The 14,437-nt window shown below is 46.7% G+C and overlaps 1 protein-coding gene and 1 non-coding gene across 2 annotated transcripts; both read left to right on the top strand.

Annotated features, from left to right (window-relative positions):
- The first annotated feature begins 3,176 nt into the window (after window positions 1-3,176).
- Window positions 3,177-3,282, top strand: LOC116902497. The gene has a single exon (XR_004388111.1). It is a non-coding gene; the product is annotated as a U6 spliceosomal RNA (small nuclear RNA).
- A 1,359-nt stretch (window positions 3,283-4,641) lies between these two features.
- Acp2 (acid phosphatase 2, lysosomal) lies at window positions 4,642-14,395 on the top strand. The gene is made up of 12 exons (XM_032903658.1): window positions 4,642-5,453; window positions 5,625-5,850; window positions 6,425-6,520; window positions 7,051-7,137; window positions 8,704-8,856; window positions 8,958-9,056; window positions 9,136-9,225; window positions 9,674-9,806; window positions 10,819-10,901; window positions 11,042-11,148; window positions 11,261-11,436; window positions 13,520-14,395. The coding sequence occupies exons 2-12, from the start codon at window positions 5,629-5,631 to the stop codon at window positions 13,651-13,653; spliced, it is 1,380 nt and encodes a 459-aa protein (XP_032759549.1). The 5' UTR covers window positions 4,642-5,453; window positions 5,625-5,628; the 3' UTR covers window positions 13,654-14,395.
- Window positions 14,396-14,437: the final 42 nt, after the last annotated feature.

Below are 14,437 nucleotides of genomic sequence, written 5' to 3' on the forward strand. Positions count from 1 at the left end.
CAGGGTTGGTGGGCTGCAGAGTTCTGCAGATGCTTCAATTCAGATGCGAGAAGCCAGAGTTGAGGTTACTGCTGGCCATTCATCCCCTGCCCCATTCCCAGTTTCCTGCTCACAGGCCCTTCCTGTTTTGCTGTGAACTCCAATTCCCATGGGTCCACATTAAAGCACAGGGCAAGGGCCAAACAAGCAGCCAGAAGGACCAGAAAAGAGATGAACAGGGCATGAGGGAAGAAAACAGAGGAAACAGGGAAGGGTGAATATGGTTGTGGGGGTGGGACGGAAGGGACAGGATGGGGGAAGGATGAGAAAACTGAAGTAGAAAGGGGCTTGGTGAGAGATGAGAGGAAGCGCAGGGTGAGCCGAGGGAACGGGCAGAGACTGGAGCACGTGTGAGAAGGCGGCAGGCTGTGGGGGTGTTGCAACATCTGCCCATGTATTCATTTCTCACATTCAGAAAAAGCCCCTCTGGCAGCCCCCATGTTCAGCTTCTGCCTCTGGCTTTTGCTCTCGTTCCTTCTCATTGTAAGGTCATCCCTCACAAGGCCTCCACCCTGGTCTGGACACTTATGAATCATAAGCACAAGGCTCTCCATTCTTCTCATGGGTTCCTTCCTCAATTTTCACAACCTGCCACCCTGGGAAAGTAGAAACCAAGGACAGCAGCCACAGAGACTGGGGCAGCTCAGTGCCAGCACCCATCAAGTGTCCAGCTCTGTCCCCTCGCTCACGTTCCAGTGCAGTATCTCCCTCAGAGATGTTCCTGAGATACCTTATTTCAAGAACTTGAGATGTAACATTGGCCTGAAGTCCAAAAACGTTATCTTCCAAGGATTTAAAAAAAAGTCTCCCTCTTCCGGATGCTAACCCTTCTCCTGACTCCCTAACCTCTTCACAGGGTACTTCCCAGGCCCCAGGAACAAACATACACAGCCCAGGCTGGAGCCCACTGACTCAGACTAGAGGCAGCTGTGGAACAAGCAGGTCCTCCCTCAAGCCAGTGAGGTGGGGCAACCCAGTTTCCTGTAGAAGAGGCAGCATTCTCAGACCTCACCATCACAGGTTATAGGTGATGGAAGAGCTCGCCACAAAGACAGGGGAGAAGGGAAAAGTGGGGGAAGGCTAAAACTGTTGCTGGTATCTCCACGGACTTTCTGGTGAGCAACCGCTGGGACTTCTGCCCCCAGCCAGAGCAAGTGATCAGGTGATCAGCAGCACACGTCCCACTTTACCAGCCCCACCCTCCTGGCACAGTTACATCAGCCTACAGGAAAGTGTCCAGGCCAAGGCACCCCAGTCCTCTAAGTCCTTCCTGTGTTTTCTTGACTCCTACAGGAAGCAAGATCCCTAGGAACATTTTTGGGGAATCTTACTAGCCATGGCTCTGACTCTTCCATTCCCAACTTCCAGAGGTTTAGAAATAGCATTCACATGCCCCTAGCCAAATGGACCACTAGATAACTCCCCCAAAGGCAATCCTTCCTACTAAGTATGTCATAAAGGAAGGTTTGCAGAGAAGGGCTAGGGCAGATATTGTTTCTAAATTCTTCTTTTTTGTGCTCTAGATGAGTAAAAAGTGAAGGAATCGTCTTTCAGAGCCCTGGGAATCCACTCAAGTTGACTTTTGCCCAATCTCCTAATCACAAGATAAAGGTGATCCTAGGAGCCCTCTTCAGACCTGAACCTACATGTTCAGAGATAATGTGGAAGGCAGAACGCAAAGAAGAAAAGTAATATTTGCATAATTTATTCTACACGCATTATCATTTTATGTCTTATCGTGGTGAATCTTGGGTTACTAACAAGGTGTAAATATCGAACCTGATTACAGATAAAAACTGATTCATAAGCTCATACTCCCGACTGGAGAATGAATGGCAGAGCCCTTGCTGCTCCTACAACGGACCCAACTCTGGGTCCCTGTACATGTGGAGTGGCTCACAACCCCCTTAACTCCAGCTCCAGAGATCTGCTGGCCTCCATAAGCAGCTGCATTCATGCATAGACCCATACATAAGTGAAAATAAGTTCCTGTTCACACTCACGCTAAAATAAAACAAACCTACTTTATCCCATTAGACAGACTATCTCCCAAAAAATGAGGGAAAAGAGTTAATTCACTTGGATTTACGTTTGCTCCTGCCAACACAGCGTGAGCAGTTGTTCTCAAGCCTGACCTCACCTTCGGAAACTGATTTAATTGATCTGGAATAGGCTCAGGAAGGCATCTATCTATCCACTGAGATAATGATTTTTTTTTCAACTCTAAGGAACCAGGGTGGGAAGAACTTGAAATCACCTGTAGAAAATAATGCAGAAGCTGAGGAGTTGCAAACTTGAAGCTTTGCACTGGTGCAGTGCCCTCATTATCCTGGGATCATTTCTCACTCTAAAGATTGAAATAATATCTGCTTCACCAACCCTCCTACACAGAGGCTGACAGACACAAAGGGTGTAGACATACTTGAGCAAGTGGGAAGAAAAGCAAAGCCTGAAGGAGTTCTGTTCTATTTGGTGAGCTAAAGATTTACATTCTGAACACACATTGGCCTGGATCATTTTGCAGAGTAAAGAGGTTTTTTTTTGGGGGGGGGGGTTTGGTTTTTTTTTTTTTTTTTTTTTTTTTTTTTTTTTTGAGACAAGGTCTCCTGTAGCCTAGGCTGGCACTGAACTAGCTCGGTAACTAACTGAAGCTGTCCTTGAACTCTTGAACTTTTTGCCTCAATCTTGCCATGTGCTGGGATAACTAAATAATATAGTCTTAAAGATGCCAGGCAGTAGTACCTTTAATCCCAGCACTGGGGAAGCAGAAGCTGACAGATCTCTGTGAGTTTGAGGTCAGCCTGGTCTACAGAGCTAGTTCTAGGACAGCCAGGGTTACACAAAGAAACCCTTTCTTGAAAACCAGAACAAAACAAAAAGCAAAACTCCACAGATGTGTGTGTGTGGGGAGCACATCTATACTACCAGCATGTAAGAAGAGTGGCAGGAGAGCTTTGGAGCCTACGAAGTGAGACCTTGTCTGAAAACAAACAAAAACTTCCACTACAGTGCACTGGTCAGTTCACCATGTTCCATTTGATGCCACTTATGTGAAAGGTTTCCTTTGATAAAATCTCCAGATACGTTGGGGGTACCATAGGTACTTTAACAATGCAGTTTGAACAAGCTACTATTATGTCGATGTTGTTGGCAGACATAAATTAAAACTAGAGCGATACAGAGAGATTTTCATAGTCCCTGCAAGAAGATGACGAGAACATTTGTGAAGCATTTTATTTATTTATTTATTTATTTATTTATTTATTTATTTATTTCTTCGGAGACAGGGTTTCTCTCTATTACCCTGACTGTCCTAGAACTCACTATACCAGGCTGGCCTCAAACTCAGATATCCACCTGCCTCTGCCTCCTGAGTACTGGAATTGAAGGCATGTGCCAGCACATTTTATGTTTTAAAAAGGGTTGGGGGAGGGGCTGGTGAGATGGCTTAGCAGGTAAGGGCATGTGCTATCAAGCCTGACCACCTGAGTTCAATCTTTGGAGCCCATATTGTAGAAGGAGAGCATGGACCACTGAGACCGTCTGTCTGACCTCTTCACATGCCATGAACAAATAGATATTAAAAAAAAAAAAAAACAGATTATATACTAACCAAGACTCAGAAAACTTCCATATCAAACTTGGTGTGGCAACATATACTTTGTACATTTCGGGGGTGAGGCAGTAATAAGTTCAAAGCTAGCCTGGGCTACACAGCAAAATCCCAATCCTGTCTGAAAGAAGAGAGGGAGGTGGAGGAGAAAGCTGATGAGTTGGATTGTGCACACTTGTAATTCCAGTGCTTAGCAGGTGGTAACAAGAGGACCAGAAGTGTGAGGCCAGCCTGGGCTATACAAGACCCTGTCTCAAAAGACAAACAACAAAAATAAGCAAATGAATTTCAATCCACTCTCTAAACTGCGAAAGCTTAGGCGAAGTACTCTCTGGGTTGGTTTCCTAATTTGGGTTCCTTTCCTAATCACAAGAGGATCTTTGTGAGTCACTCGAGATTATATGCAAAACTGTATTCTGTGTTCATGTGTGGACACTTTCTTCTAGAGAGAGGGCTAATTTTTCATGTGATTTATAAGGAACCTATGATTAAGAAAATTAAGAACTAGCCAGGCAAGGTAGTACATGCCTTTAATCCCAGCACTCAACCTGGTCTACAAAGTGAGTTCCAGGACAGCCAGGGCTACACAAAGAAACCCTGTCTCAAAAAACAAAATAATAAATAAAAAAGTGAAGAACTTTTAAGTTGGAGGCTTAGCAGCCAGAAGTACTGGCAACTCTTTAGAGGATTCAGGTTCTATTCCCAGCACCCACATGGCTGTTTAAAGTCTACAGGGGATCCTATGCCACCTTTTTGCCTCCAGGGCACTGTATACACATGGTTCTCGGATATATATGCAAGCAAAACACACATACATAGAAAATAGTTTTGTTTCGTTTCCAGACAGGATTTCTCTGTGTATCTCCAGCTGTCCTGGAACTTGCTCTACAGACCAGGTTGGCCTACATACAACTCAGACATCTTCCTGCCTCTCCAAGTGCTGGGACTAAAGATGTGTACCACATAGGTTTGTTTATTTGTTTTGTTTTTTTTTTTTTAATGAACTATTTAGTTTTCTGCTCTCTCCTCAGTCATTGTCAAGGTGACTTTGGAAGTAAAGTTTAGGCAGTAAGGCACACAATTTTACCTGGAGTTCTGGGACAGTAACAAAAAGTTCTGATCAGATTTGTTTGCAGATAATCTGAGGTGGGTTTGCTTATAAGTAGACAGATCTGCATTAAAGCATATCAAGGGCCCAAGATGTGACCTACAACTGCATGCTATTCTAAGGGTTGGAATTACAACATCCAGAGGCCAGACAGGCTGCCTGTCTCTAAATCCTAAAGGCTAATGTTTAGAGAAACTCTGATTCTGTGGCAATTCCATAGTTATATGCCTGCATCAACATTGATGCAGTTATCTGAAATTCCTGCCATTGGAATTCAATGTAATGGGTTTGGGAAATCTGAACATCTTATACAATCCAACTCCTCTGAAAGGAAAACATTTTGAGTCTAATTTAGAAATCGATAAGCACAAGAAAGGGACTGAAAAACTGGTGAGTGAGGTTTGTTCAGGACAGGAATGACTGTATCTACCTCAAGGGCACAGGGAGTCCAAAGGGCTGTTTACATGCAGTGCTCTACATCTCAAACAAGACCGCTTGGAGGAACAGTGCCTGAGCCAAGGCTAAAACTAAACTACACACCTAGAAAGTTAGTCTCTGTACTTCTCCCTTGTCCTAATTTTGCACCAACTGAGGCTCTGGGATCACTCTCAGAAGCACTGCTCAGAGGAGCCATTCCGTCTCCATTCGGCCCAGACTCCATCCAGGGAAAGCGCCGGCCGGGTAGACGAAGAGGTAAGCGCCTCTACAAAAACGAGGTCTTTAAGCCTTTTCTGCCCGGAAGATCGCGTTACAGTCTCACCCTCGTTCATCACCGCCAATCGCAAGCCTTTTCTGTTTGCATTCCCTCCCAAATTCCGCCTTCTCCCACCACACTTTCCTATTCCCTTCTCTCGCAACCCACAGAAAAATGGCGAAGGCTGCACTTCCGGCAAGTGTCCTTACGAATGCATCCGGGCGGCTGCAGCAGGTACCGCCCAAGGCGTTCCGGGCTCTTGCTGCACAGCCTACAACGGTGATGGCCGGCAGACAGTCTGGTTGGAGCCAGGCGGCTCTTCTCCAGTTACTTCTTGGCATGTGCCTAACGGTGATGCCACCCATACAAGCCCGGAGTCTGCGCTTTGTTACCTTGGTAATGGGAGACGGAGTCCCCAACGGGTTCGCCAAAGCTGAAAGGGCAAAGGCCGGCTGGTAGAGGGAGGGGCAGAGCTTGTGCTCTGGGGTCGGGGGTCTCACTTCTCAAGGAGGAGAAAGAACCGCTCTAGGGAGCAGCTGGCCCATAGTGGGTTGTGCGGCTGGATTCAGAATTGATTTGGAGCCCTAGGCTATTTTTTAGGGCAGGATGACCGAGTATTGTTAGAAGATATTCTTCCTTGGGATGATTCTTTCCTAGGATGAGAATTTAGTTAAAAGGTTGAAAGTCACCCATAAAGACGATTTTGATCTTTGTTTTCCCAGTCTCATTGTCCATCTCCTTCCCCAAGAAGGCATAGATTTCACTACTTTTCTACCTGTGCTTTTGGGCTTTACCTGTCATCTCAGGTTACATTGCATGGTCCAAACTGGGTTCTTTTTTTCGCTTAGTAAAGAAAGATGGGATGAAATTTCCTTTCCTTCACAAGCACAGAACACGTGTGCAGAGGTGGGTCCTGTCCTTAACTAGAAGACCCTTCTGATTCTGTAGACAAACCATTTCTTTTGCTCAGCTGTATCGACACGGAGATCGGTCACCAGTGAAGACATATCCTAAGGACCCCTATCAGGAAGAGAAATGGCCCCAGGGATTTGGTCAGCTAACCAAGGTGGGTCAGAAGCCATCCTGCAAGGTCTCAGGATGTGCTCACAACTGGAGCACAGAAACAGGGGCTCCCTAAACTGCTAGTTTCCCTCAGGGGTTCTGATGGACAAGATGTCTTATTTTGTTGTTTTGGTTTTGTGGTTTTGGAAATTAAACCCAGGACCTTGTCTATGCTAAGCACAGTGGGCTACAACTCTGGCAATGACCAGATTTCTTAACAACTCTGTGCCCGGGACAGTATCATTCACAACTGGCCACTTCTGGAATCAAGCTCATTCCTTGCCTAAATGCCTAAATGCCACAGGACTTTTGGTTCATCTCTTCCTTTTGGACTTTTTTTGAGGGGCAGGGGGAGGGGGGGTTGGGGGGGAGGTTTGATATAGGTTTCACTGTGTAACAGAGCCCTGGCTGTCCTAGACTCACTTTGTATACCAGGCTAGCCTCAAACTCAGAGAGTGACTGCTGGAATTAAAGGCGTGAGCCACCATGCCCAGCTCCTCTTTGGACTTTCTTAACTCTCAGGTTTGCCTACAGGAAGGGATGCTACAGCATTGGGAGCTGGGCCAGGCCCTGCGGCAACGCTACCATGGCTTTCTGAACGACTCTTACCACAGGCAAGAGGTAAGGCTTGGAACTTGAATGACAAGAGGATTGGGATGTTTGGATTATCTTCTGACCTCAGAGAATCTAAGGGTGAGGCTGGGCAGTAACGTTTCCCTCCTGAACTTTTGGTCCCTGTTCAACACATCTAAGACCTGTCAAGAATACTGCTCTGGAGTCTGAATTGTCTCTCTTTGTCTGGGAAAAGACAAAAACTGACCAGGGGTCCACCTCAGACATGATAATGTACTTTCTGACTCTGAAACAACAAATAGGCATTTGTCCAAGACATTTATCGTCACCTAAGGGCCAAGCACTGTAGTAATGCTTTCTCATTGATGGTATACTGTAGGGTTATGATCTCTGTCTTTTCGGAGCTTATATTGGAGCAGTCTAATAAGCTGGACAGAGCCAAGATAAAGTGGGGGGGGGGTAGGGGGAGCAGTGAAAACTGTCAAGTGTGCTAGCTCCTGAGGTCCTCTGCTTACCCCAGTGCCCAGTGGAGATAACTGTTCCTATGGTTACTGCTTTCAGCCACAGTTGTCTCAGCGCTCTAGGTTACTGTTCCCTAAAGACCTAGCTCTACCCTGAGCTTGCTTTTCCCTTCCCTATTTTCTTCCTTTTTGAAAGCTACCTCTCTCTGTTCCTCCTCCACCCTCCACCCTGTAAAAGGGAAGGGAGTGTGGTGAGGAGTGGTATCTGCCATTTGGACTCTAGGGTTATTGATTTTGTGTTTTTATTTTCTTTTTTTTTTTTTTTTTTCGGGGCTGGGGACTGAACCCAGGGCCTTGCGCTTCCTCGGCAAGTGCTCTACCCCTGAGCTAAACCCCCAACCCCCGATTTTGTGTTTTTAAACAGGGTCTCACTTTATGGCCTGGCTAGTCTTGAACTCAGAGATCTGCCTACCAAGTGCTGGGATTAAAGGTGTATACCAAACCAGTGGGTATCTTTAATCCCAGCACTTGGAAAAGGCAGAGGCAGGCAGATCTCTGAGTTCAAGGCCATTCTTATCTACAGAGAGCTTTCCAGGATAGCCAGCTGTTTTACACAGGAAAAACGCAATCTTGACAAACAAGAAAAGAGGAAAAAAAGTGTATATCAAGATGAATCAGAGGTACATACCTTTAATCCAAGCACTTGGGAGGCAAAGACAAAAGGATCCCTGAGTTTGAGGCTACCCTGGTCTACATATTGAGTTTTAGGACAGTCAGAACTACATACTGAGATCCTGTCTCCATGTGTATGGAGGGGGATATACCACTCTGGCTGACAAGGACTCTGATCTTCACAGGAGACAAATGAGTTATTGAAGTCTCCCAGACCAGATAGTTTACCAAGTGAGTGCTTTTGATGAACAGGAAGGAGTATTTGAACTAGAGTCATTCCCACAGACTGAGTTGTTTATACAGCGGTGATAGCCTGCAGCTGAATGTGTGAGGCCTTGCTGAATAGGGAAGAAGCAGAGAGGGCGCGCATGCATGGTGAGTTTATAATGTACTGAGTAATCATCCAGAACAGGCTCTCTCCTGGGGCTCTGGGGAGAAACAAAAGTGCTTCTACACAGAGACTTGTGTTGCCAATCTACAGGTTTACGTGCGAAGCACAGACTTTGACCGTACTCTCATGAGTGCAGAGGCCAATCTGGCCGGACTCTTCCCTCCCACTGAAGCTCAGCACTTCAACCCGAACATCTCGTGGCAGCCTATCCCTGTCCACACCGTGCCCATCACTGAAGACAGGGTAAGACTGGCCAGCCCTTCTTAAGTGGTGAGGGAACAACTATGGTTATGAGCCTGCTGATCCCAGACTCCTTCTCTGCCTGTTCCCCCCTTAATTTGTAGTTGCTGAAGTTTCCTTTGGGTCCATGTCCCCGTTATGAGCAGTTGCAGAACGAGACTCGGCAGACACCAGAGTATCAGAACATGAGTATTCAGAATGCAGTGAGTTGGGGCCGAGGTGTAGGTCATCAGATTGTTCTTTCCCCATTGCAGTACTGATCTTCTGATCCATTTCTCATAGCAATTTCTGGACATGGTGGCCAATGAGACAGGGCTTATGAACCTGACCCTAGAGACCATCTGGAATGTGTATGACACACTCTTTTGTGAGGTGAGCTGACCAGGATGCCTGTTGGGATTGCTTGCTCTTCTGCCCTCAACAGGTCCATGTCTCTAGGGCAATAGAGCACATTGCCTTGATACTGCTGGCCCCATTGGGAAGGCCCAGCAAGCCCGTGCTTATGTAACCTGGGAACTTCCCTCATGGGTAAAAAGAACCTCAAAGTGGGAAACGGTTTACTAGTTGTCAGCACTCTACCCTTCTCCATCCAGAGCTCAATGCTGTGAGATTTCTTCTGTGCTGAGTCTGCTCTTCATGCTTGAGCTTCCTTTCCAATGCCCCGCTGTCTGCCATGTCTGCAATGGCCCCTCTGCCTCACCTCTGCTCTCCTCTTCCTCCCTCATACACACAGGCACCTTCCCCACTTGGGGAAGAAAGCCACCCTTGGAGAGGCTCTGGCCTAGGCCTAGGGAGCTAACCTGCCTGCTGCGATACACAGCAAACACATGGGCTGCTCCTGCCACCCTGGGCCTCTCCCCAAACCGTGCAGCGTCTGAGCCAGCTAAAGGACTTCAGCTTCCTCTTCCTCTTCGGGATCCACGATCAAGTACAGAAGGCCCGGCTTCAGGGGGGTGAGTGACAAGAACAACATGCCACTACCCTTTCCTCAAAACTCTCTAGCATTGAGAATCTGCTGTGGGAGCTTCCTACATGCTATGCTGCGTAAGAGTAATTCTCTGTTGTTTTAAAACAAGATCTTCCCTTTGCCATCCTTGCTAGTTGCCCACATCTCCCAGTTCTCTTATATTTAGCTAAAGTCACAGGTCTCACTCTGTAGCTCTGGTCAAGCCAGCTTGAACTCCATGTAGACCAGGCTGGTCTCCAGAGATCTACTTGCCTCTGCCTTCCAAGTGCTGGGATTAAAGCTGTGTGCCAATTACACGTGGCCAACTGTTCTTTTTTAAGATTTAATTTATTTTGTATACATGAGTACACTGTAGCTGTCTTCTGACACACCAGAAGAGGGCATCAGATGCCCAGTACAGATGGTTGTGAGCCACCCTGTGATTGCTAGGGATTGAACTCAGGACCTCTGGAAGAACAGTCAGTGCTCTTAACCACTGAACCATCTTTCCAGCCCTGGCTTACCATTCTTACTCTTAAGTTTCATCCATGTTGAAAGGCCCTTCCTCTCTTTCCTAACTACATACCTCCCTCCAGAGAATTGCTAAGACTTTTAGAGAAAGACTAGGGCAATACATGTGTGCCAGTTAATTTGAGCACTAAGGGGTACCCATTTTCAAACCTTTGAGAATGCAGTGGTTTTCAAAGAGTGCATACAGCAGTTGCCCTGGTATGAATCCGCATCTTGGGTGCTGTGAAGCAGTCTTAAGTTTACACTGTGTTCATACTGTTAAGTTGTGATCAGTGCCTCCTAGCTGTGTTTAAATACTAAGAGCTTGCTTTACCTGTCTTCTCTATAAACTTGACAGTTCTTAGCGGTAGTTAGTGTAGAGTTCCAGTATGGTCCCCATGATCTGGAAGAGTTCTCTAGGTTGGTGATCAAACTAAGATTAGCATGTGATGAGAGGAGCAGATCAGTGATGGCTCAAGACACTGACACTTGGAATTTCTCTTCTTCAGGAGTTCTGCTGGCTCAAATATTGAAGAATCTGACCCTAATGGCAACTACCTCTCAATTCCCTAAGCTTCTGGTTTATTCTGCGGTAAGCTTCGACACCCCCTCCCCACTTCCCACCCACCCAACACACAAATATCAAATTAGGAATTAGGTGTTTCCCGCTGATCCAGTTCCTGGGATGTAGAAGGGCAAGTCTTACTTATGGGCAGCCCTTCTCCCTTGCAGCATGACACTACCCTGGTTGCTCTGCAAATGGCACTGAATGTCTACAATGGTAAACAAGCCCCCTATGCTTCCTGCCACATATTTGAGCTGTACCAGGAAGATAATGGGTAAGTGGGGCTACCATGTGTCTTCTGAAGAGGCACTTGGATGGCCGAGGGCAACCCAGAGACTGTTATGGGCATGGTGAGCATCCCTGTCTTGCCTCCTGTCAACTCTCAGGAATTTCTCAGTCGAGATGTACTTTCGGAATGACAGTAAGAAGGCACCCTGGCCTCTGACCCTGCCTGGCTGTCCTCACCGTTGCCCACTGCAGGACTTCCTTCGCCTCACAGAACCTGTCATACCCAAGGACTGGCAGAAGGAGTGCCAGCTAGCAAGCGATACTGCAGACACAGGTGAGTTGCCAGCCTCTTCTGTACAGATCCTTTCCCAGGGCAGCATTCTGATCAAATCCAGAAATCTTCAGGCAACAGACGTACTTGCAGCCATCTTCCCGCCTTTCCCTGGACAGCCTTCTCAACCCTAAGACCATATTTGTGTACTCTTCCCATTCTTCACCCTTAGGCAATACTCTTATCACTGAGACATAAGAGTCACCATTCTCCTGCCAGCCACATCTATCAGCTTACCTGCTTATATAAGATAGTATTCAGGTGTGGCCTGTCCAGTAGTCTGTGTCGGACTCTTTTCTGGTCCCTTTTCCCCTGGATAACTCCCATTAACAAAAACTTCTGAGACTCACTTCTGTAGTCTCCCTTTCTCTCTGATCTCTTTGAGGGATCCTTCAAAGAGTTGCCTACATTCCGGCTTTACTTCCTCAGACGTTTTATTTCAGACCTGATGTTAAACAATTTTGTATCACCTTTTGCTGCAATGAAGCTGTTATCAAGATCATCAATTCTTAGTCAGCTTCTCTCACCTCAGCAGCCCAGTTGCCATTTCTTCCTTAAATACATTTTTTTAGTGTTGTGGACATAGCCCAGTGGTAGAATCCATGGCTAGCATGTGTGAAGCCCTAGATTCCCTCCCCGACCACCGCACTGCAACAGTAACAACCGTTTTCATGACTTCAGTTTTTTACTTACTACAAATTCCTTACCGTTTTCCCTCTTCTCTAAATAATGAATGGCCTGAGGCTTATCCCTATCCCCTTTCCTATCTGTCCTGACTCCCAAGGGATCTCATCAACCTCATGGCTTTCCTACCTCATCTCCATGGTAAGTTAAGTTCCACTTTTGTAATATGACTTTGATTTATAACTTCTGAGCTAGGCTTTCCCCCAGCTACTGACTTGAAACCTCTCTACATGGATGTCACATGAGGCATTGCGTCTGAACCAGCATCTCTTCTCAGACCTACTTGTTCTTCTTACAGCTGTCAATTTAAAGATTTACTTCACGTATATGAGTGCACTGTTGCTGTCCTCAGACACCCCAGAAGAGGGCATCGGATCCCATTACAGATGGTTGTGAGCCTCCATGTGGTTGCTGGGAATTGAACTCAGGACCTCTGGAAGAGCAGTCAGTGCTCTTAACCACTGAGCCATCTCCCCAGCCCACAGCTGTCAATTTAATAGATGCTGCATTAGTCTCACGGTCACACAGTGTACCATTAGGCGTTCTCTTCCTCATAGCCCACACCCAGTCCACCGACAGATTCTATGCTTCTCAGATGCTGAGCTCTCGCCTCTCCAGTCTAACACTAGCAGTTCCTGCCTGAGCCGCTCAAAAGCCTAACATTCATTCTGGTTCCATTCTTGTCCCTACCAGTCTCCTGACAGCAAAGTTAATTTCTTTAGAAATATAAATTGAGGCTAGGTGTATAACTCAGTTGATAGGGTACTCACTCTACCAACCAAACTATGGGAAAAACCACTTAGTTTAACTCCCAGCACTGCATGAACTGGGTGTGATAGTGTACACCTCTAATCCCAGCACTCAGACGGGGGAAGGAGGATAGAAGGTCAAGGTCATCCTCTACTATATAGTCAATTTTGAGACAGCCTGGGCTATATGAGACCATGTTTTGTTTCTAATGTGCATATATTAATCACACACAAAGACCCAGGTTCTCTATCACGACTGCCCTGCCTCTGCTTGACTTGGATGACTTCTGGTTCCTAGTGCCCCTTGCTTACTCTGTGATACTCTTGCTGAATCCAGCACACCAAGCCTGTTCTATCAGATGTGTCCTCCTACCCCCACTCCATGACACTCTACTCTCATCTGTTTTACTTCCTGACCCCCAGGTCTGGTCCTATTTCCTCAGTGATTTCTAATGTATCTTGTCCATAGAGCATCACTGATGTGTCATTCCCGTGAAATGCTTGCTCGTTCTAAGAGCAGTCTCCCAGAGCAGACTGCCTTGACCACCTTTCTATTTCCCTGTTTTGTCAACACAGTACCTGGCTTGGGGTAGGTGCTCTGTTATTTGTTGGATGAATACTAATGTTACTTTCTTTTCCTCTCCCCTGTCCAGAGGTGATTGTGGCACTGGCTGTCTGTGGCTCCATCCTCTTCCTTCTAATAGTGTTGCTCCTCACTGTCCTCTTCCGGATGCAGGCCCAGCCTCCTGGCTACCACCATGTTGCAGACAGGGAAGACCATGCTTGACAACCACTCAGTCCCCTTCCCTCTGCCTCCTAGGGGATGTGGGCTGAGTCCTTGCTCCTGACTATTGCCAATCCCAGCCCAGGGACAGGTTTAGCCTTCCTGATTACCTACGCCCAAATGAATGAGTGAGGCTGGGCTGGTCGCACGTCATCTGTGACTTACCATCCTCATGCCTGATGTTTACCATGTACTGTGTTGGACACTGGCTTTCTCTAAATGGGATTTGCCTCTTCTATACTCCCTAAGGACTTGAGATACAGACCAGACAAGCATTCAGGTTTTACTCAAGACCTGGGATTAAAAAAACAAAACAACAACAACAGAAAAAAAACCCCAAATCCTGAAGAAGCTGGTACTTGATCTGTCTAGCTCTTCCCCCAAGCCTTGCTCTTTGTCTTCTAGCCCATATCTTTGGCAAATGGCTTGGAGGACATTGTCCCTTGGTACTTTTGCAGTTCATATAAATGGCTCATTTTATATGGATCACCCAACAGCAAAGTTTCCCTCTGACTGAGGCTGCCGTCAGTGTCAACCTCAGGCAGGTCTGAAGGACACTGGTGCTGCACCTGGATGACAGTGGGAGGACACAGGAGTGAAACACATGGAATCATGACGTGACTCTCCCTCAGCTGGGCTGGACTCTTCAGGGACTTGAAGTAAATGCAGCTGGTGAACTGTACACCTTGACTGTGGCCCGAAACAGAGCTGAAGTAACTCCGAGGAAATGAAGGTTTTGACTGAGTGCTGGTTCTGTGCCTTTTTTTTTTCCTTCCCCATTTCTGAC

Source organism: Rattus rattus, chromosome 5, assembly GCF_011064425.1.
Source record: "Rattus rattus isolate New Zealand chromosome 5, Rrattus_CSIRO_v1, whole genome shotgun sequence".
In the NCBI taxonomy this organism is placed as follows: Eukaryota; Metazoa; Chordata; class Mammalia; order Rodentia; family Muridae; genus Rattus; species Rattus rattus.